Raw genomic sequence first — 25,000 nt, 5'->3', positions numbered from 1 at the left:
GTTTCAATTCAAATTTAGAAGTTTGGAATTTAAAAAAAGTGACAATTTAAAAGCATTCTTATTTGTGTTTGGAATGGCACACAACCTTGCTGCGCACACACTTGTGTTCAGATCTTTTCATATCAGACCTTCTTGTCTGGGCAGTGATAAATAGACCAGGGTTATCATCTCTTACTCTCTCTCTTTCTTTTTCTCCGCCTCTGTCAGTCTTATGAAATAAGTGTTTTGTGGTGGCACGAGTAGCCCTGGGTCAGGGTGTACTTGACTGAGAGACGGATGCGTATTAAGATAAATCACTCCGCGGAACAGCTGCAGAGGCCGAAGGTCACACATCAGACTCACCCCGCGCCGACTTCCTGCTTTCCCGCTGTCAAAGGCCAAAGCCTGGGCCCCATATATCTGTACCATCACCACATCAGCCAGTCTAGCGCCTCTACATCTATATCCACTCGCTCAAGAGCAGTCTAGATCTACAGTGGGTGCCATAGTGCAAAAATGCTTATATTTAGCATTATTTTTAGCATTTTGAGTGAAAAGTTTGAGGTTGAAATATCCTTTTCTTTGTATTGCTTTATTAAAAACCACTTTCTGCGGTTTTCCTTGTTTCGAATGACACCTCGGCCCACCATGAGAATCCCACGGCCCACCTTAGATCTTAAAGCTAAAGCCGGACCTGGATGAATTTTTAGACCCCACCATACACCAGTTCCGGCGTAAACCTTCCCGTCCGCTAAATGTCACCCAGCATTTGGGGAAATATACCTGCGCTCTCATTCATAACACCTGTTTTGTATTTCACTTCCCAAACCGGCACCATCATCACCCTAATTTCTTTAAGAGGGGATTCACGCTACATTGCACTGTGTGTTTTAGAAAGCATAATTGCCATGCAAAAACCAATCAGCGAGATTTATGATATTTATTTATTTTTAAAGAGGAAATGTTGGTTTCTGTCGAGTTACGCAAGCATTCATGGATTTAGCCAACAGCTGTTTAGCAGCGCATTATTTTTTTTTGCCGCGAAGGTGGAGAGAAAGTGAGAGAGCGGGAACGAGAAGAAGAAAGACAAATCTTTTTGGAGGCATAAATGCATGACGGAGGACGCGTATTGTGTTTACTTGTGAGAAAATGAGGGGAGGCAGGTGAAAAATATGTGTCTGTACTTGTTCAGATTTAAGACCCGCAAATTTGCACCCTATTTCAATTTGCCTGCGTGAGGCAGCAAGTGCAAATAGCTTATTGAGGGTGAGATTAAAGCAGAAACGGAGGAGAGGGGCATAAATCTGACAGGGCTGACTTGTACCGTCATGTAAGCGTAATGACTATCACACTGAATCAACTGCCGGAGCTCGCGGCAGCTTAACACGGGGAAAATTTGCCTGATGTGTGTGTGCGAGCGTGCGCTAAACCCTCGGCAGTAATACAGCCGTACCGTGTGACTAAATTTTATAGTTCATGAAGCATATTAGCGGCGGGCTGTATCTGCGCCCCATTCAAAATTGATTTCAATTTCAGATGCTCATTTTTCATGAAGATAAATACACCACGTGTCGCAATTCCCCTGAAGTAAATATTGCAGCAATAGAAGGCTACTGGGGGACGGAGGCGGAGACGCAAGTCTGACGTGTTTTTTCTTTTCTTTTTTCCATTTGTATGGTAAGTGGCGGGACTCGTGGCCTATCGGGGAACAAATTGAATGTTTAATCCGCAAGCATGCAGATGGGACCCAGCGTCGTAGTCTGAGACCTGTCTCTGGGTAAACTGAGAGTTCTCCTGCCTGCACGAAAAAGCTGATGTTCGGTCTGTTGGGGCCGACGTTTGTGAAATCAATGATCGCTGTGACGTTCCACAAAGAAAGTGGCCAATTTGAACACATTTCCAGATAACCACCCAAGCCGAGGTGTGCTAAGTACACGCGAGTTCATTCAGATAGACGCGCTCGCTGGAACGGTCCAATTGTTAAATGAAAAGTTGAGGAGAGACTTCTGCGGTCCCCCAGGCGGCGTGTCCCTTGTAGCGTTATTGCATTTCATAGCATAGCTCTTGTTTATCAAACGTGGGTTTTATTTGCGCGATGCAGCCGTGTCAGCAGCGGAGGGGAGCTAGATAGTCTACGAGTCTGTGCTTTGGTTCGTAGCACGCCGCCTAATGCTAGCTGTGTTCCCTGAGGTCATTAAAAGTGTGAATATCTGCATTACTCCGTGGTGTTTTGCTGAAACTGTTGTTTCTCGGAGGGCGAGTTCACTAATATCTGCCTGGGACAGATAGAGGAAGCATTACATCAACAAATCCACACCATAAACACAGCGAAAAATCGCCCAATAATTGGATTTTTTTCTTGTTGTTTTAAAGTTAATAAGTGAAACGATATTCAATTGCGAGGCCCAATTGCAAGCTTGTTCGAGGTTTTTATTTATTTTCTGTTTGTTTCTCTCTTTTTTCCCTGTGTCTTTCTTCCCTTCATCCCTTCATCTAGGCTGAGGTTGGGAATCGCGTGTCAAAAGAGGGCATGTTAATTTTGCCAAAGGTTCTGTTGCCAACTTTTCTGTCGCAAGTGCTGCCGGAAGATGACACCGACAGCATTTTGATTAAGGATTTTATACATGAAGAAATTTTCATTATCGCTTCTCCTTGGTGATTTCGATGGGATGGTTTGGGATCGTGACCCGGCGCCGTGACAGCGGGCTCCAGGATAAACGCCTCTGTATTGAATACCACCCTGTGCTGGATCCACACTTAAAGCGGCAATTAATGGGGCCGTTTCCTCCAGGGAGGCCCCGGCCTTCCCAGGCCCGAGCGCCGCTATTGTACATAGGTAACAAGATTTAGCTTTTTTTCTTCTTCGCCGGCTCCTCTGACAGATGTGAGGGAGTCGTTCTGTGTGATTAGGGTTTCTGATTGACTTCAGATAATCAGGACAGCAGGGTGTAATGTCTGCAATAGATCTTAAAATGAGAAGAGAAAGGCAAGGTTTAAATCAACTGTGCCCTTTGACCTCAACATGTACGTGGGGCATTTATAATAACCGTTGTTGCACCACCCATCAGAGTTAATCAGAACATTTTGATCAGAGCAAAGCAGAATGGCCCATATAGATAGCACATATTATAATAATAGTACAATTTTTTTTATATATATAATTTTAGCATGCATTATACTGTATATAGCATATAATTAAATGTATTTAATTTAATCATTTTCTCTATTTGTTTGCAGTTTTATGCATGCAATCCAAATCCAAAAATTATTCAGAACAAACAAATTTTAAATCTGGCGTTAAAAGTAAATCCTCTTGAGTTGCATTCAAAGTTATTTTGACGGATATGTGGCAAGACAGTAGACTAAAATGGTATATAAACTGCTTGACACATTTTTACCATTGCATGCCCAGTTTATAAATCATATTTCCTTTTATCATTCAAAAACGATGATGCTTCCTCTCCTGTTGAGCCGGAAGCCCCCTAGTGGCACGCGGCGGTTTGGAAACCACCTCTCCCTGTGGCTTGTCATTCTAATACAGCTGAAAGCGCTATGAGATCCTTTAATAACCCTCCAGCTCATCGCCCCCAAACCCCAGCGTGTGTGTGGTGGCCCTGAAGGAGCCGCATCTCCATGTATACTGACACATTTGTGTACCTGCGACAGGAAAGACAGAGGCCAACGCTGTCGGCTCTTGCCTCAACTACTGCTCTACAAAATCAACCTGACAACTCGCTGTTTTCTCCATGGAGAGAAGCGTTTTTTCCCCCCACCCGTCTTGTTTTTTTTTCTGTAGTAAAGGATGCTTGCATGTCAGTCCTGTGAGCGAGAGCATCCTTATTATTTGCCTATAACCCTGTTTGAAAGCCCATGTGTCCCGCGCAGACAGGCAAAAGCAGCGGTGTCAGTTATACGGGTAACAGCCATCAGAGGGACAGCAGCTTTGGAATGCATGTCTCCTTCTCCGCTTCCTTCCCTGTCTGTATTTCACTCCACTTCAGACCATTTATCCCGCTGTGCTGCGAGTACTTTGTCATTCCCTCTCCCGCCCGTTTGCTTTTAAAGCATACGAGTCGGATTCTGTCATCTCGCCACTTCCTCACAGAACTCGTAGTTCATCTGTTGCTGCTTAAATGAGCATTTTATGTGAAGTTGGTGGGTCAGACAGGAAAGAAAAAAATATATCTCTTTAATGCCTTGACATCAAATAATGAGATCAGTGAGGCTAAATAGAGAACAAATGGTTCGACCTATGTTACTTAAACTATGTTAAGGTTTGCCAAGATTTCTTTAGGAGACTCATCTGAGACAAAGTTGATGCTAAAATGATCCATAAATGAGAACTCCTATAAATTCCGTCAGCAATGAAAGAGCAACTTATGAGCAATAAAACTGCATTTGGGTCACCTAGGAGAGAAAAATCATAACTTTGAATTTTTTAAATATATCAGTTGTTTCTCGTAGACAGTAATGAGAACAATTGGAGAGGAAATCCATAAGATTTCTATCCGACAGAAAAACATCAGAGTTTCAGAAGAGATCTCAGCAATATATCAAACTGTGCTCAGGTTTGTGCTCCAAGAATGTGTTTAAAAAATAATTTCTTCCAGCATTATTATTTCTTATGGAATTTTAGATTAGACAAAGTCAATACTTCATGGAGTTCAAAATTATTTTTTTTTAATTTCATTAAAATGTTTTTCATTAAAATGTTTTTTCTCATGGAATGTTTAAACTTCATGGAGTTCTTAGTTAAGTTTCATGATATATAAAAGAGTAACTTCTGAGCAATAAAATGTGCATTTTTGTCACCTAGGGAAAAAAAAAAATCTCTTTAATATAGCAACTGTTTCTACTAGACAGTAATTAGATCAAATTGAACGGAAATAAAGTTCTAATCTACAGAAAAGCAGTGTTTCAGATGAGATCTCTGCAATGTCTCAAACTGCACTCAAAATATCTCAGTATGAACTCAAACATTTCTTGTTACATTATTCCTTTCTCATGTAATTTCAGGAAAGACAATGATTATACTTCAAGAGTTCACAGTTACATCTCCTGAACTATAAAAGAGCATCCTCTTGAGCATTAAAATGTTATTAATGTGATTAAAAAAAAAAAGCCCCCATATGTGTTGCCCTCTGTGTGTGTGTCCCATCGTCATGAATGTGTGTGTGTCTGTGTGTGTGTGAGAGAGAGCGAGAGAGTGCTCAGATAAAAAAAGCTTTCTCCTGACGTATTTTCCCACCATGCTGAGCTCCTGCTGGAGCGGGCCGCACAGAGGCCTGCTTGTGTCGCACTGATGTCATAGGCCTGACCTGCCTCTGCTGTACAAAGGCTTTAGGTATCACTGCCTCTGTTCACACAATACCCATTCAAGCAGGTTGCTTTGCTCCTGCAAGCCTAAAGAACAATGTTATTTTTTGTTTCAGCATTATAAAGCTGGACTTTTGCAGGAAACTCAACAGACAAAACCTTTATCAGACGATGCTTCGGGAAGGCTGGCAGTATAATCCGCCTCCATTAGCCTTTCAGTGTGTTTCTCTCTGTCTTTTTTTACCTCTTTTCCATCTTTCTCGCTCACTTGCTCTCTTTCTTGTTGGCAAGAGACGAAGAGCACATTCACAGGGGTCAAAACAAGACAGCATTTCTCTGCATTAATAAACAATGTTTTTTAAAACCGTGCAGATATTAAAATACATCAGCATGAAATCGACTATATTTGCTTTCTTAATGCACATTCCCACGGTTATTTTGCATGACTCATTAGTGCATGGTATTTCGAATGTACAAATATTTGTGTTCATAATCTTGCATCAAAATGTGGGCCGCAATTTTAACGATCTAATCAGTTCCTGATTAATGAAATCAAGTTTCTGACTAAATTGGTTTCTCTTTGAATATCCCATTCACTTTTAAATATCAGATTACGGAAGTAAAATAGGTTGTGAATGATGTTCCATTTCAATTTCAAATGCTGCTTTAATCATCATGTATTTTAAATTGAAAGAAATGGCATTCCCTTTCAGATTGAGGATTTCCGAGTTTCCGAGTCAGAATCCCTTTTCCTGGGATCTGTCCACAGGCACGGCCAGCAAAACGGTGACAATGTAAACCTCTAATATATTTGCTTATTAGAATTCTCTGGATTTCAGTCAACAATATGAAAGCACCAAAGGCCTATGGTCCTGCCATGTACAAACACACTCCCAGTGTGTGTGTGTGTGTGTGTATGATTCATTCCGGTGCAGTTTTAGTCCTTATAAAATATTCATTTTGGTTGTGCAGGGTTCTGTAATTGCCATCTCTCAGACTGAATAATTTATACCACGCGCAGACTGACAAAGCTACGCCATACGGCCATAGATGAATCAGGAACAAGGATCCGTGCTGCCAGCCGCATTATTGTTTCACAAATATGGCACTCACGTCATTTCTGGACAGCACGGCACCTAATCCGGCTTCTCTTCATTTGTTATTTCATTTCACCCGCTCTGCTGTTTTAGCTCTTGGGTTTGCCCTTCTGTCTCTTAATGACTGACCCCTTGCTCTTGCTGTACGGTGCACTGGGTAGCACTAACGCACCTTTACCCTCTCGCTATATGCATGCTTCCCTGTCTGTCGTTGTCTTTTTTCATGCGTGGTAACTACTTCACTTGTATTCACTTTGGAAACATATATTATACATTAGGAATAAAATGATGTACATTGCTTGTAACAACCACTTTATTTGCTCTTCTCTTTTGAGGATTTGACTGTTCAGAAGCTCTTTCATAGCTCATGACATTATTGGACAACAATGAGATTAACTAGAGATCAAATAAAGATTTTTGCATCAATCTCCTTAGAAACAGACCCCAGCAGTTTTACATATGTAGAGTTTAAGAAGAGATCTCAGTATCTCAAACTGTGCTCAGAATTGCCAGATATCTATTTTTATTCCTCCTAAGAAGTTTTAGCAGAAACAGTTGATACTTCAGTGAAAATCCATTAATTGAGCAGCGAAAGAGCAACCAGTGAGCAATGCATCTTTTCTCAAGGTTGATAATTTAGTGCGTATGAGTGTAGTATGAGCCTGATTGAGAAAAAGGCCCCAGTAATCTCACATATGTAGAGTTTAAGAAGAAATATCAACAGTATCTCAGTCTGTCCTCAGATTTGCCATACATTTTGTCTATTTATTATTTCTCCTAAAAGTTTTAGCAGAAACACAGTTGAGACCTAAGTAAAACTTTGCTCTAGGATGGTAATTTAGTAAATCCCAAGTAAATCTCACATATATAGAATTTAAGATGAAATCTCAACAGTGTCTCAAACTGTTCTCAGATTTGCCAAACTTTATTTTTATTTCTCCTAAGAAGTTTAAGCTAAAAACAAAGTTGGTACTTGATGATTAAACTCTTGAGTTCCCTGAGCAAGACATGAGCAATAAAACTTTCCTCTAGGTTGTTCATTTATTATATATGAGCACAGTTTGAGGCATTTTTGAGATCCTAAATTGTAGAGGAGACATATGAGATTAAGCATAATCACAGCTTGTTCTCCATTCAATCTCATTGCAATTTAGTGGAATGGATTTAAATGAGATATTAAAGAGATCTAATTTCTGATTGTTTTCTTTGAAGTCCCTCCCAGCTTAGCATTCGTTGGTGTTATTTTGGTGACGGACTCACTTCCAGGCTCTAAACTGAAGCGAAGCTTCAGCAAAGTGACCCGCACATCCTCTGCTCATGTCCATTATGGAAATCTATTAGCGCCGATCACCCGCCGCCTGTCTGAGGGCACGTAACAGCACCTCAGCGTCTCTGATTGAGCTACGGCGAGCTGATGGATGACTTGAAAATGCTCTGATGTAAAACTTACTCTCTCTGTGTGGTTGTTGACATGCAGGAATAATGACATGGACGAAGGGTTCACATGTGCCTGTGTCATTAGGCTGCATTACCTGTGTTAAAACCAATAACTGCCACTCAGAACGGGATCCACATTAATCATTTATAATGTTTTAATACGTTTTTAATCAGCATCGCTGAGACCACAGCCTTCAGACATCAGGCAAGCCGTGTACGTGTATGTGTGTGTGTGTGTGTGTGTGTGTGTGTGTGTGTGTGTTTGTGTGTGTTCCTCCATGGCCTGATTTGAAATGTGCTTTTTTCACTCCTCTCTCCTTCCTGTTTTTAATTAATAATTAAAATCGGCAAAGATGACAGTTCCTAATTAGGGCTGTCTTGAAAGAATGTGGGAATGTATGAATTTTAGATGGGGAAGGAGAGAGAGTCGAGAAAGTGTAATGAACACACAAGGAGACGTCTGGAGTAGAATGGAGACACAACAAACAAAGAAACAAACAAAATAGTGATCACATATCTGTCAGCGAGTGAGCATTAGGTCAGAAGGTAAAGACATCCTTGGCCATGTGTGGTTAATCTTCAACCAATCAGAAGCCATATTGAAACATACCACCACAGACACCAACCCCCCCCCTCCCCCACACACACTCCTTTTCCGCCCCTCAACTCCTCCCGAGGAAACTTGAGCCTGTGTCCCAACATCAAAGAGCTGAACGTTGGGATGGAAAGAGCAAGAGAGGTAAAACATGCACAGCCTACTACCCTTTTTCGACAGAAATGGTGCTGGTTCTCGGGACGGGGGATTTGTGGAGCTCTTGTAGAACTGGCCTGCATTTCCATTGACTCGAGAGCTGAATGACGACGTAATTCACTATTTTACTACATAACCTGCTATAGCAATTTATTAATGTGATGTTTCCAGAGGATATTTTATCCAGTATATTTAAATAATTTGATATAGTGTCTTTGTGCCATCACAAGCTGCTTTAAATTGTTTAAATATTTAACAAATACAATTCATTATGAAATAAGTGATGCTTTTAAAAAATGTATTTTTATTTAATAATATTAATAATCTGTATATATTATTATTAAGTATTATTAATTTGTATGTGCATTTAGCTATAGCTTAAAAATTGCTGAAGGGATTTTGTTGATTTATCATATGAGCAATAAAGTTTTGTATTTTTTGTTTTATTTTGAATATTTAAAAAATAATTAAATATGCAGCACAATTAATATATGCATGTTTGTAAATATCATTTTTAAATATTTCATGGATTTACTATTATTACTACTTTTTAATAACTACAATTATTACATTATAATTATTACATAAAAACTGTAACTAGCTTAAAACAATAGGAGTTTTTATTAATTATAATGCTAACAATGTAGATTTGTTTTCGGTTCTTGTCTTTTACAAAATGTATTTGATGTATATATTATCTCACATAACACCCTGTAATTGAAAAAGGGGCACAAGAGGCCTGATTTGCAATGGGGAACCTCCACAAGAGGCTTTTATACACCTAAACCAGAAAAAAAGTGGTCTAAGGGGAGAAAGAGAGGGAATGGTAAAGGAGGGTGAATGGAGGAGGGCGACAGAGAGAGAGAGAGTGTTTAATGAGGCCCCAGTCTAAGACAAAATGCTGTGATTGACAGAAGCAGTGATCTGTTGGGGAAATAATGTCAGAGGCATGTTACACATTAGGAAAAACTATGGAGGAGAGGATGAATAGAGAGAGCGAGAGAGAAAGGAGGAGAGAATGTGCACACCAGTCTGAGTCTGGTACAGGAGTCTGCCTGAGGGAGAAAACACACACACACGACAGGAACATGTCCCAAAAACACTTCTGGCATAAATATGTTTAGACAGATGCTCAGATATGTTCAAACATACCAAATTATGTCTCTTCAACAACTTTGTGTGTTCAGGTCACTTCTTTCAGTAACACTTGAATCCTGAATTGAACATATTTAAACCTGTTTAATTAAAGAGAGAGTTTTTAATACTTATATTTTTACATTTTATTAAGTAGATTTCAGTTGCGCTTGTCTGTGGCGGTGGCTGCTAGGTGCCAACTTCAAGTTTCTATGATATTTTGGGCTCCTCAGGTTCCTCCTTAAGTGAATGTCTGTGGTATTTTTATGCTTGTTTTATTGTCTGCCAAGTGTAAAGTTTAAGTCTGATCGCTTAGAAAAGAAATAGCACACCAGAAATGGTGTAGACGAGTTACTCACCAAAGTTCAATACTTGAGGTTAAAGGTTTTGAAAAATGTCTCTCTGTCAAATGAGATGCACCCACGGACCAATCAGACACAATCAGACCCATCAGCCAATCAGAAGCCAGAGCTGACACAAGGAGCTTGTGCATTTGGAAATGTGATCTGTATTGACCTGTGTACCGTCTCAGCTTCTGGACCTGAAATCAGCAGAATGTACTCTTGTAAGTGTGTGTGTGTGTGTGTGTGTGTGTTCTGTATTGTCTGGATGGCTGGGGTCTGATCAGCTAAAGTTGCTTGGTGATCAATACTCAGCAGAGTCACACAGCTGTGCCCTAACCATTAACGCCTGAGCAGCAATTAGTGTCCACACTGACCGCTCACACACACACATACACACTCCCATCTGCCATTGTATTTCTTTACCTCTCTTTACATCCACTCATCTGTCTTGGGACGACAGGAAGAAAAGCAGTTGCAGTTTTTTTTCCAATCTTTTGTCTAAATCGACAACATTAGACAACAAACCAAACACAATACGATCATTTATGGAACTGACAAATATTTCGACATGTGGTATTAGAGCTTGCTAGATTTTAGTTTTGTCCCATATGAAAGAAATTAAGATCTTTTTAATATCTCAGATATTTCTCCTAGATCATTCTCCTATATACTGTATATACTGTATATATATATATATATATATATATATATATATATAAAGTGTATAAAACAGTATATAGAGTATACATACTCTATATAGAGTATATAGAGAGAAAGATGTAAATAAAACAGATTATGATTTACAGAAAAAATACTATTTATATTTCTAAATACTATTACTAAGTCTTTCTACTTAAAAATGTGATGTTTAATTAAATGTGTTACTTGCTGTTATTTTGTAATTATTTGTGAAATTTACTAGCAATTTCTGAGTGAATAATGTTCAAACTATATGAATAGAATTTGATGTAGAAGCAGTTTTCGCTCAGAATCTGCTAGTAAATTTCTGAACGTGTCAAGTAACACACTGAATTAAACATGAAATGTAATGGTGTTTTCTTGTGAAATGTACTCCAATAATCTTGGTTTAATTTACAACTTAAGAAAATCATTTACAGCGTGCACCCTTTTTTTAGTGAAGATTGATACTCTTATTTTAATTCAACAATTTACTCTTTATTTTGTCAGTAATTTTAAGATATACATAAAATCTGAGCTATGAAAGTGCAATAATACTTTCCTCTGATTTTCAAATTGTTCATTTTTGTCATAGCTGTCATCTGTAGTTAACCTGCTACAGTTTTCATTGATGATGCAAAATGCATCGATAGTTCAAGATGATGGACAAGAGTAACCTTACAATTATGATGAGGGTTATGGGACAGAAGCATCACCCCCTGCATTTATTTGTTTTTGCATCTTTTGTGCTGAATGAAGTGGGATTAGTGTGAAGGAGAGGCTGGGAGGGGGGCTTCTCCTTTGAATGAGGGCAGGAAAACGATCCAATGATGGTTTGGGTTAAGATAAGAGCTAAAGGCTGTTATTGAGCTGATGTGCTTGAAACGTACCCCTTTTTTCCTCTCAATTACCTCAACCTGTGAAGCCAAAGTCCTTTCAAACGACAAGCCCCCCGTCTTCTTTCTCTCCCGCTCTCTCTCTCTCTCATGCACTCGTTCGCCACCATCATAAGGATTCGGCCCCTCTGGTCAGAAAGAGCTGTGAAGGACAGGTTGTATTAATTACTCCGTGCCAGCCGGCCAGATAATTTTATCACAGATTTGTCGACAAGTTGCAGTGGAAGCTAGAAGTCGAACGCCTCCGGTGAAGAACAAAAGCGAGGGAAGAAGGGTCTCTGATGTGAAATTAAACACGTCTGCTTTGCTTTTTTTTCCCTCTGACAAACCAAATTCGTGTCTTTTGTAATTGATAACTGCTTCGGCCAATTATTTTGCGCGTTACAATACACAGAGGCCCCCTTTCGCTGCTACAGCTCTTCCATAATTAGCTATGCTAATATCCCTTTATTGGCCTTAATATTGCTCAACATCTCCATGGCATCCATAGGCCACCAGAGTCCTGTGTCCTGTCACAAATGCTGATTATTGAGAAGGATAGCTTTAATCAAACATAATTGCAGTTCATTTTTTCTTCCCTTCCTTGCTCTCCGTTGCCAGCATCTAATGCTGCGTTCTCCTTGATATTCCATTAAATGACTATTTAACTGCCTTCTTTATTTCCGACTGTCGCGAACATCGCCGCAAAGTTCTGGAGCCATTTAGAGAGAGCAAAAGGGAGAGAGAACCGTGTGGCCATAATTGCTTGCCTTTTCACAAAGGACTAATTTACTCAATCCCCATGCAGACGTGAAACTGCTCTAATTCAGATGAAATTACGGTGCTGTTGTGGACAGCAGCTGAATATCATTGTGTTCAGAAAGCTGCGGAAATTCACTTAATCAAACTCGGAGGTAAACAGACCCCAAGCGAACACGTGCAACCGCTGAACACAGTCTTAATGAGAGCGTGTGTGTTTTTGAACGCTTTTATACGTTTGCCTGTTGGTGATAATACCCGGCAATTTCGTTTATAATTAATCTAATTTACTGATTTTCTTTGACATTAATTGTAAACATGTTTGGCTATAATAGGTGATTTAATTTTTTTTATGTCATTTACAATAGAATGACAGGAAATTGTTGGAGATGGACTGAAACCTGCACTGTTCACATGACCATATATATACAGTATATATATACATATATATATATATATATACACATGTATTTTTATTTTTGTACCACAGCTCACATTGTAAATGTACTTGAAATGCATTCCGGGTTTTATTATGTACCTCTAGGGTTCTTCATGTTTTTGCTGTATCTATTGAAATTGATGCGGTCCATCTCACTTTCAAACCTCCGAATGGGTGCTTTGCAATAATCTTTGAGTTAGCACAAGTGTGTCCACCTGTGTACATGTGTGTGAAGCCATTTGTTTGTGGCTATAGAGTGAGGAAAAAAAAACAAGTGAGAGAGAGATAGCAAGTGAGAGAGGTAAATAAAGGCTATATTTCAGGCTTGATTTACTCCGATACCTGCTGTGAAACATTACAGCTCTATGGGGAAATAAAGACAGGGGCCGCGAATTACAGCTCGTAATACTCATTCTGATAATGGCCTGTCCAACAACTACCATACACACACTGTACACAATTAAAGCTAATGCTTTAATGACGGCAGACGTGTTTTTGGCCTCTTCTGGCTGTTATGACTGCCATCTTTCTTTACGCCTACCCCAGCAATGCTGAAATTCACTTTTTATTGACGCCGGTCACTAAAAATTTTCTGAAACTACCAAGGCCACCTTCGGGGCCCTTGCTTCGTCTTTCTCCTACTTTTCCTCAATCTATCTCAATCCTAAACATTCCCTCTCTGTCGGGAGGAAAGGGTGACTGTATATAAATGAGAATTGGAAGTGGAGGGGTGTTCAGGGTTGCAGATGTCATTTCACACAGTGATATATTGCTCGGCTCGCGGTCCCATCGGAGAGTGTGTGTATGCAGGATGAAGTCTCTCGTTCGGACTGTTTACCTAGTGAAATACATGTGTTAACTCAACACTGAACACAATCTGCAATGCATGACACAGTAGCGTGGGCGCAAGCGAGAACGAGGGACCTTTACGCCGTACGTAAAGCCTCTCAAGGGTTGAAACGCTGAGGTAAATATTGGTGGACATGGACATCCATATACAAAGACAAATTTCCCACATGCTGGATTTCTGGACGAACCGTGGCCCCTTTTAGGAAAAGTTAGCTCACTCTGCGTGCATATGTCAAATCAGTAATAAAAATTGTTCTATCTATCTATCTATCTATCTATCTATCTATCTATCTATCTATCTATCTATCTATCTATCTATCTATCGTTCTATGGTTCTGTCTATCCATCCATCCATCTATCAACCCCACCTATGATTCTATGATTCCATCCATCCATAGTTTTATCATTCCATCCAACCATCAATCCATATTTTTATCATTCCATCCAACCATCTACCTATGGTTTTATCTATCTATTCTTCCTTCCATCCATCCGTCCATCCATCCATCCATCCATAAATCTGTCTATAGTTCTATCCATCTATTTAGTTTTTTTCCCTCTATTGCTGCAAACAAACGGCTTTAAAAAACAATTTATCAAAAACTCAGTCTGCTCTTCTGACTTCCATTGCAATTTCTCCCTTATTTTTTTTTCTACAAGTGGTCTTCCTCTTTAACAAACCACTTCCTGTTATACAAGGAGTGTGGCACCAGCTGTACGAGCCTTCAACTTCCTCGTCCCATAAGCCCTCTTATCCGTCTTCCTTCTCTTGAAGGACTCTTGAAGTGTCTCTTTACCTCTTAAAAACACCAGGTTTTAGTTCTTGAGGTGTGTGTGTGCGAGGGCCCGTCCGATGGGACCTTCTTTGACTCTCGCGCGCACATGACATTTGCCGAACAGATTATGCAGTTAGTAATTTGCGCAATAATTACCGGGTGCTGTTGTCATGGTGGCGGGGTGTGTCTAATTGTCTAACAGGACTGTAAGTTTGCGGGCCGCTCTCACCTCGTTAGGTCTCCTACCCCATTCGCCGGTCCTCGTCTGTGATGAGCAGGGCTCAGGTGTGCTGGTGTACCTCCCCATTGAGCACGTTAAGCCTTAATTACAGGGTAGAACAGGGGAGGAAAGAAGGGGGCGGAATATTAACTGACTTCCTGTCAGTGACGGGCAGATGGGTTCTGTGCATGGGGAACTGTGGGATTTGGATGCGTCAGCCACACGGACAGACTGAAAAACAGATAAACAGAGAGACAGGGAGGTCGTGGGAGGGTGAGGAACAAAACACTAATGATCATTACTCTGAGGGGAATTATCTAGAAACAAGGTGAATCCAGCTGTCGGTTTGATCGCGCTTTTGTGCCAGTCGTGTTGTATGTGGACGTCCTGGACTCGCTCTGCTATGAAGTCTACGTTTGTATTTTGTGCTATCGATTTGTTCCGTGACAGTTTTCTCCCGGTTTTTTGCTGGATTGATTGTCTAACGTGGAGTTTTCCCTCTCTTTGTCTTCTCTTGCAGATTCTTTTTGAAATTCTTCCTCAAGTGTAATCAGAACTGCCTGAAGAATGCAGGAAACCCACGGGACATGCGCAGATTCCAGGTAATGTTTTATTTTTCTCTCCACACACACACACATTCTAATGTGAAAAACAGGCCGCTTGCTGGGGTAACTGTATGGTGTATCGCTTGATGGATATATTTAAACGTCTCCTCCAGAGATGCTTCGATTCTGCAATTCTGCTGAAGCACATTCCAAATGTTATGCACATAAAAATAAATCTTCAGTATCTGTCTATCTGTCTATCTGTCTGTCTGTCATCGTTCTGTTGTTCTATCTGTCTGTCTGTCTGTCTGTCTGTCTGTCTGTGTCTACAATTCTATCTATCGCTCTATACATATTTTCTTATGTAAAGGTCTATGCTCCACAAATGTATCTGCACTCTATCTATCTATCTATCTATCTATCTATCTATCTATCTATCTATCTATCTATCTATCTATCGTCTGTCTGACAATTCTATCTATCGCTCTATACATATTTTCTTATGTAAAGGTCTATGCTCCACAAATGTATCTGCACTATATATATCTACACTACTTTCATTATTTATATACCTCTATTTCTATGTGTTACCATTCAGTCACAGAAGGCATTATTAGATACAGTACACAGAAAGGCCTCAGCCTTGGACTTCATTACGTGTGTGTGTGTGTGTGTGTGTGTGTGTGTGTGACAGCTCCGCTTAACCCAGTGCTGCGAGGATGTGTGTTTATATACTTGTGGTTATATAGATGTATTGTCGAGCGGGCAGCAGTGGTGCAGCCGTTTGCACAACTTTCATTTTTCATGCTCTGGAACGTCAAGTGTCTTCACTGATATTGATCCATGCTTCCAGAGCAGAAGGTCAGAGCCGGCGAGAGAGGAAGTGTCCTTTCTGTCTGCACGCCGAGTAAAAGAAACATCCGTCACCGCGGATGTGCCTCCCCACAATAAAGTCACTGGACCTCTCTTTCTCTCGCTGTAACAGCATGTCTTGGTTTTCAACCTATTTACACTTCTCTGCCTCAGCACCTGGTTTCGGCGTGTATGTGTGTGTGTGTGTGTGTGTATGGAGAGCCATACTAATGCCACTGTATCTTCAAAGAGCACTCGTTTCTGTTCGTTCATTCACTCTGACTTCTCTCTTCTCCATCAGTCGTTGCCTGTGGAATCTGTTCTTATCTCCTCAAAACTTCTTTCAAGGAAACATCACCCTTCAAAACATTCCCTTCTACACTCCACATTCTGGTGTTTTTACTCAAAATAATTTAAACAACCCTGCGGGGAGAGCTTATGACAGCATCACTTTTTTTAAAATCATAATCAGCAGACAATTCCAACCAAAAGCAGCCTGTGAGACAAATGACCCAAAGCCGTGATGCCTGTCAGTCTGTGAGCAGAGTCCATTAACAAGACACCTCTCCTCCAGCGCTAACCCTTAAACTCTGCTCTGCTAAGTTAAATGCCACCTCCAGAATAAATTTCACTCATGTTCTTTTCTCCATGATCTCATGGCAAGGTCGTGCTTTTGGGGTCCCTGTCTTCCCCCATTTGCCATTCCATTTTCTTTTTCTTTTTCTTTTTTTCCTGTCCTGTCTTTTCCTCTATTTTTCCTGAGAGAAGTATACATCTAGAGGTCTATTCACTCCATGTCTTTTTGACAGGACAGACATTTACAATTGTATTTAATGCAAAAAAGGCTTCTGAACCTAATTCCATAAAATGTAACTGCCATTAGTTTGGGCTTTTTATATTCACTTAGTTTTTCTTCCTATTCCAAATAAGTTTTTTTTTTTTTTTTATTATATTTAAAATAATTATTTATATTTTGTTCAACGATTAATATTATTTAACTAATAATTTGTTTTATTTATTATTTATATTTATTTATTTATCATTATTAATTCATTTATTACATTTTTGTAATAACTGATACAATAAATAAAATTAATTTAATTAATTAATTTAATACAATAATACAAATTAATAAAACAAATAATAAATTAAAATTTTTGTTTAAATTGTTTTGATGCTGAATAATTGATTTCAGTATCCAAACAATACAAACTGTATCTATCTTTTTTTTTTTTTATTCAAAATGGAATTTTTTTAATTATATGTACTTTTAAAATTATTTTACAATTAATTTTTATTTATAATTATTACATTTTAAAATGTTATTCATTATTTGTATTTTTTATTCAGATTTTTTGTCAGTTAGTTCAGTGCTAAATAATTAATTTCAATATACAAATTGTATCCTTCTCAATCAATTCGGTAATGCATAAAGTAGTTTGTGAACATTAATTGCATCTTATTTGTTGTAAATAGGCCTCAAGTATCATTCTTATCGTGACTCTTGATTGTGAATGTGACAGAGGGAATATTCCAGATTGTAACTGCTCCACTTCCACCTCAGACCCCCCACAATACGGCAGCCCACCCCTCCAACCCCTCTCCTCATTCAGATGCTAAACGAGCCTCATTCTCTCAATGCAACTGTATGGGCAGCCCTCTTTAGTAAACAGATCAACAAAAACAAAGAACCCCCCCTCATCTGCTACCAGAGGGGCTCTTCTCAAATTCTCTTTTTCTTTTGAGGATCTGCCACCCTTCTCCATCACAGCCCTTACTCAGGCTGTGACTAATAAGATAAAACAGCTAATCAATAAATCTATAGATCAATGTAATGGGGTGAGCTAGCGATCTGTGGGCCGGAGGCAGCGTTTGAGTGGCTGCTAATGGATGATGGAGCAGATGAGAGACTCTCCGCTTATTTCTGTTCACCTTAAGTGGCAGATTAAACACTAATTGTAGCCTTCTGTGAAAAAAAAAGCCACAGTGCTTCAAAACGGAGGCCTCTCTTTGATTGACAAGGGCTTGGCTAGTTCTTCTCAGACAAGCCTCTCGTCCTTTATCTAACACGCGCACTCATGTAACCGCCCAAGTGTCTCCTTTAAATAGGAAAAAAGAGGTTCTCCTTCTTACAAAGGTTAATTATATTCTTCAAATGAGAAATTAAATGTGCTTTATATAGAGTCGATTCCTGCACGGCGCTTCGTTTGGAGAAAGAAATACCATGACCTATTGCAACCGAGGACCAGAATAAGACAATGTTAAACATTCTTCACCTTCATTAAGCGAATTTGATTTAGTGTTTGACACCCAGAATTAGTGTACTCCATTTTTGGAAAAGTACAAAGTGCTTTATAATGGGTTTTGAGAAATTTCAAGACCTGTTTGGAACATGTCGAATGCGTGCGCGTTAATTTAAAGTGAACGTGTTTATTTGGAAGTTTCTAAGCAGATTTGTGCCGTAGCTAACAGTAGCCTGTTCGAATTCAGGCTGGGTCATTAGCAGTCAGACGGTGTGCCAGCTTACACGAAGCGTATTGAACCGTGCGAGTCATCTTTCGTTGCTTAAGGTGTGAAAACAGACTCTTTTTTCAGATTATAGCGATATAACTTATTGTTTTAATAATGTGAAGCCCGTGGGGAGTAGTTCCACCAAACCTAGTAAGACTGCAAAAGCGAGCAACTTTTCCCTTGTTTCGCTCCCTCCTGCTTGGCTTGGAAAATAAACAATGGGCACAGGTTCAAGCTCCAGCGCTTAGCGAGGCAAATGTGTTTGCAGTTATTGTTTCGAAGGTGCGGAGTGGTCGCACGGTTGTCAGCATTCAAAAAAAGCCTCGCTGGTACGGAGGAGAGAAGTCTAACAAACAAAGCTGCGAACGCGGTGTGTGTGGCGCGTGTGTGTCCGTGTCCAAAGGACCCTACTGATCAGAGACGCGCTGGGTTCATCCGCTAACTGTACCGAGACCTGCTCTCATGTTGAGTCGACACCACAGGCCAAAAAGGCTTTTTGTGTTCATTTTCTCGCATATAAGACACACAACAAAGAGGGAGCTGAAAAAAGAGCCTCGGTTTCTGATAAAGACCAGCAGACGCCCTCAGAAGTGTTCTTCTTGTTTCTCTGGCCTTTAAGTACTCAGAAAGGCCTCTGGTCAAAAACAGGCCTGATATTTTTTGGATGCCAAATGATTCATTTAGTTGAGTGAAGTATATTCTAAATCTAAGCAGAGTCTGTTTATATCAAGAAAAACATGTGCAACATGATTTTAATGTGAAATAATGGATTTCTACAAACTCAAATTGTAATACAGCTATCAACTGTAATTTCTTTCTTTTTAATTAAGGAGTTTTAATTTTGTTTAATGTGATTTATTTATGTATTTTTAATGGTTGGATGTTGAACAATTAATTTAATTAAAAATAAAGATTTTAATGTGAATCAGTGCATCTTTACTAACACTCACACCAAACTGAAACTAATGTACAGCATTGTTATTTTTTTAGTTTTTGGAAGAATGCTTTTTGTCAGTTTATAATAATTAATGTATTAAATATTATTTAGATGGTGAACAATTTAATTTCTAAAGACCTATTGATAACACTTTTCTTAAAGCCTTATGTATAATGCATTATAAAGGTATTTATAATGTACATTATACTGCATTAAATCTTTTCATTAACAATTGTAACCAAAGTTAAAATAGTAGATTCCTGGTTACATTTGAAATTTGTTGTTTGTCATGTGTTTAATACTTTCTAAAGGTATGTTCAATTAATAGATAAGTGTTATAATGTTTTATACTGTAACTGTGGTTATAATTATTCATGAGACCATACAATGCATTATAATGTGCATTGATTAATGTATTAAAAATACTTTTATAATACATTATATATAAAGGCTTTAAGTAAAGTGTTACCGACCTATTCATACCAAGTCAAAATTTTATGAACTTCACACAAGGCCCAATGTAGAGACTGAACATTCCTTCAAACCATCTTCACGTTTTCTTCACAGGTCGTTGTATCGACAACGGTCAATGTGGATGGTCATGTGTTGGCCGTGTCGGACAACATGTTCGTCCACAACAACTCAAAACATGGCAGAAGAGCCCGCCGCCTTGACCCCTCAGAAGGTACGGCCACTCCTTATCTGGAGAATGGTAGGCACATTTCCCATAACACTATTATTTGCCAAGCTTTTCTCACTTTCTCCTTCTGTATTCCTGCCTTTCCCTTTTCCCCTTTTCACATTTTTAGCTTACATTCTTTTAGTCATCCACATCCGCCTTTTCTCGCTCATCCACAAAACATAGTAGTGAAGCTTTAGAGGAAACATCATCTTTTAGAGAATATTCATGCTTTCTCTGTCCACTGAGTAGTACTTTTAGAACTTTTTAGTTTAGATTTTTGATGCTACCTGATTAATTCACTGTTTATATTATTATTGATTGAATTTTTAGAATTTTTGCTATTTTTGAATGATTTTGGGCCACGTTTTTTAATTATCTTCAGTTATATATGTCATATATTTTTTGGTAGTTCTGAAGATTGTATCTTAAATCAAGTGTGGTGTGATTTTTGTCACATAGGCACAGACAGCAAATCAGCACATGCAAAATATTTAATAAACACATTAATATGACATATTTTGTTTAATCTGAATATGCTTTCACTTTGCTACGTTTAATACATTTGACCATGAATATTCCTACAAATTAAGTGCAGAAAATGCACTGATTTCATCCAGGCTAACACTGTATTTTTATACAATGAGGTTTTTTTTGCTTCTTGGAGGTATAAAGCAAGTCACTGGATGGTAAAATTCAGATTTTGCTGCTTTGTTAGACTGAGCTGGTTTTGATCGCTCTACTTCAGTACTCAAATCTCTGGGCTAAGCTTTAAAACAGAACATAATCTCTGCTCATTTAAAAACATAACATTAGTATTTGCTTTGTCTTAATCAGTCTGTAATTACCATATCAACCAAAGCGCCAGTAATATTTAATGATGCAAGAGAAATTGCATCAAATCCCTGCTCGTGTGAGACAAAAAACCCAGCAAAAATATTTGTTTTCTATTTCCTGGCTTCTCGCATTAACGTCGGCGGAACGCAGTACAGAAGTAGCGTAATTGAACGTTTGTGCCCTGAGCACTCGAGCGTTTGGTATGCTGACGTATTGTTTGTCTCTCTGCTGTAGTTGCTTGATAGTAGGTGTGTTTTCCTTAGCAACCGCCTTTAATTAGGAGAGCAATTAAGAAGGTTGAGGCCTCTCCCCTCGTCTGCCTGAGTCCCGTGAGACCGAGAAGGAGAAAGAAAGAAAAAACACGGCCCAACCCAAACACTGCCGAGGCTATCCTTCATCAAAGCCCGGTTTCCAGAGCGCTTTTTATTGTAAATCTTTTTCTAAGCTTCCATTACTGTGTTTACAACCATCGTATAGTTCGGATTTCAGTGGTTTTATTGTGCTTGGGAAAAGATCGTTCATAATTTGTGATTTTATCCTTTCCATCAAAACTTTCTATCGCTAGGCCTTGCATACGATATTCACAGAATGAATCCGTTCCCACTCGCGGTGAATTCTGACAGCACTGTAACAAGTAGTGGCGATATTCCTGACAACTCTTTTAAATTTCCGACTGTTTTAAAAGCTCACCTCCTCCTTAAAAACCCACCGGCCTTGCAGACGTGCGCTCTCACCACTTAGTTACCTGCTGTTTCACCCGCCACGATGGCAAATTTGGGTCGTAGTGAATATTACAGCTACCTATCTAATATCTGGCCCTTTAAGGGCAACTGGGGGGCCGTTAAAACGGAAATAAAGAGTTTCCTAGCATCTGACAGTTGCCGAACTTGCCGTTTAATCACTTCTTTAAACTCGGGAGAACATTTAAAACTTATCATTCGGCCGAGAAGGAAACTCGAGAACCTGTCATCTCTTTCCATTCTGGTCTAGAAGTGCACACATGTACAGGATATATAGTCGTAAAATATAAATTCATCCATATTTACGGTCAAGCCCGGGCCTGCGCCGCAGATACGGGGTGGTTTAGATTAGAAACACATTCTTGAAAGTGATAAATGCAAGCCGAGAGAGCTCGAAAGCGGCCACGGGGAGGTCCTACCGTTTCTCCTTTCCTCTCACACTTTTATCTAATCATCTAATTCAGGCGAATTTTCCCGGACAGTGAATTTACTCTGCCTTCTGATCTTCAACTTAAACTAATTCCCTCTTGCATGGCCCAGCGGACCCTCACCGTTGCCGTGCTCTCTGAGCACATGAGCCCCTTTCATTATTTACAGCTGGAGAACAAAACCTGGGGGAGGAGAAAGAGGCGAGCACACACTATAGGAGGGTTTCTTTTGCATTAGGGCCATTTAGATACGGCACGCAGAAACATATGTACGAATTCACACAGGCGCGAGTGTGCGTGCACGCACTCGCATCCAAAACGGCCCCATCTGCACATAGCCAGACACAACATACACAATCGACAGCCCCCTCCCTTGTCCAAAAGCACATATTCCCAGATTTGGAAACCACCTAGCGTTGGCTCTGCGAATATAGCGATGCGCAAGACAGAAAAGAGGAGGAAGACATTTAGAGCGAGCAAAAGAAAGTCTCTCTTGCGGCGCATGCACCCCCTCCAGTCTGGGCCTACAGCTCCGGGTTGATTTGCATACCAAGTGGCGGTAATGTTGTTAGGTTTATGCAATAAAGACGAGCGGTCGGCGTCTGTGAGGTCGTAGTCAGTTAGAGAGGACAGATGGGCCGACGTGAGGTAAGAGCTCTAATCCCATCAGCGCCGGGATCAGCCTGCCATCTGGACATCCCCTGCACAATTACAAGACATTTTACGCGCTGGAACAAAGGAAGGTTGCAGCAGGCAGGATGGGACCTGTTAGAGTGCCTCAATATTGGGGAGTGCAGCGAAGAAGGTGACAAACACGCCGGCCGCCATGTTGCCATGGAAGACGACTCAAGTCTGATTAAAGCTTCACACCAAGATGCCGTGGTGTTCTGTAAACAATACACACGGGAAAACACACACACACTCACACACAGTCTTGCTTGATGACCGTCCACTTCAGCCAGAGGAAGCCCGTCGAAACAAAGCCAGCGATTTCTCTGAGCGTAAAGAACTACCATAAAATTAGTCAATACATTTATACATCCATGCATGCATGCAGATTCCTTCTTGGAATGCTAATTTTATATTTTAGTATTCGTTTTTATTCTCTTATGAACTTTACCACACTTTATTGATTTATAGTCTCAATAACATGCACATGTATACTGGATACTATTTTTATAAATAGTAAGTGAAATGGTGACCATCAAAAATTATAAATATTTTATAAATAAATTTGGAATCACATGATCTCTTTATGTTGCATGTGAGTGGCATCCAATTATTATCTTAGAAATAAATGGTTATTTTGCCATTTTTAAATTGTTTGTGTAAAAATGCAATATTTGTTGCAGCAATTAATATAATATTTTAAATATTAAATAATAGTTACAATTTTAAATACTAAAGAATGCATGATTTACTACCACGACATTTTAATATCATATTTATTAAATATTGAATTTTAAATAAATAAAATTTGTAATATGTTTAAATGTGATAAATAATACTTAATATATTATCTTATATTTATACTTGTATTAACATTACATATATAATTATATTAATATTATATAAATACCCTATTATATTTTATATTTATTAAATACATTAAATATATTATTTATTATATTATTGGTTCTAACCAATAAAAAAAAAAAAAATAATTTAAATGCGTTGTGGGATACTCCATGTAATGTTAGTTTCTATTTCGAACACAGACCAATCTATATCCCCTGCTAAATTGTTCTCCAATGCTAAAACACGTTCCTGCCCGTCACTTCCTAGTGGAGTGTTGAACTTGGCCTCTTCGGGCCGCCATAGACCATGTCCGCTTTCTCCAATTTCCATCATCTGCTTGAGTGCATTTCGCACGTATATCATTAGCTGACGAACACAGGCTGTGTAATTCACTCCTTTATGCTTCCCATTCAACACATGTTCCCTCTCTATATTCGCGCAGAATGTATGCAAATGCTCTGCGGCGGAGGGGCAAGAGGTCTGGCAGCCCTTTCTCTGGGATGGCGGGGGTGGAGCGTTACGAATTCCGAGGCAATGCGTGGTGATCTCAGGCCACAGCTGCCAGACTGCCCCTCTCGTGGGCCTGTTCTCACCTCGCACACGCGCAGACACGCTCACGTGCACGCACTCCTTTCCTTCTGCTCACCTACAGAAAGTAAATTTGTTTACTGTAATTTTTGGTGAATGATTTGCTATAATTGGTTGCGCTGATGAAGGTCAGTCCCTATGAGGAGTCGTGTCTGTCTTTGGAGACTTGATCCTCTTTCAAACGCTCTGCCTGCAATTAAGAAAAGCAAATGTCATTCCCAAGCCTCAGAAATGAAAATTTGTATGAACTTATTAGCATGAAGTCAACAGCTCTAGTTAAGGGCAAGCTCCCAGTGTGTGTGTGAGCGAGCTCAGGGCTTCTGGTGCTCTGGGAGCTGAGAGGAATGAGTAAATATAACCTCCACTAGTCCAACATTAAGGCAAACAAAGAGAGCTGGCTTGTCTGGGCTGTTCTACACAACAATACCAAATGTTGATTAACTAGGGCTGCTGGAACAGCAAAGAGGCAGGAGAGAGAAAGACCTGCACACATAAATGCTTAACCCTGCAGGTTTACCTCGTGTAACAGTCATAAATATATCATTTATTGCGTTATTAGTGGAGCTTATGAAGTACATGAACAAACCCCTAACCTTAAGTATTACATTTGGGCATGTAACGTGTCCCAGACCTGTGCTACGACTTCTGTTATTCACCTTGTGACGCATTAAACAGGCAAACAAGTCAAAGGACCCCAAGCCATAGGGATTA

General features: G+C 39.6%; 1 protein-coding gene across 2 annotated transcripts in view; it reads left to right on the top strand.

Moving 5' to 3' along the window:
• LOC107653108 (transcription factor COE3) overlaps positions 1 to 25,000 on the top strand; it is a 113,015-nt gene that overhangs the window by 61,240 nt on the left and 26,775 nt on the right. The window contains exons 7-8 of one of the 2 annotated variants that reach the window (XM_016439743.1): positions 15,175 to 15,256; positions 20,067 to 20,184. In XM_016439743.1, the coding sequence (XP_016295229.1) occupies positions 15,175 to 15,256; positions 20,067 to 20,184 (200 nt within the window). Of the gene's footprint in view, positions 1 to 15,174; positions 15,257 to 20,066; positions 20,212 to 25,000 lie in introns of both variants that reach the window. The other variant, XM_016439744.1, reaches the window with a different exon arrangement.

Source organism: Sinocyclocheilus anshuiensis, unplaced genomic scaffold (genome assembly GCF_001515605.1).
Source record: "Sinocyclocheilus anshuiensis isolate Anshui unplaced genomic scaffold, SAMN03320099.WGS_v1.1 scaffold1328, whole genome shotgun sequence".
Lineage (NCBI taxonomy): Eukaryota > Metazoa > Chordata > Actinopteri > Cypriniformes > Cyprinidae > Sinocyclocheilus > Sinocyclocheilus anshuiensis.
The sequence above is the reverse complement of the archived record's forward strand: the minus strand, read 5'-3'. Positions and strand labels throughout refer to the sequence as shown.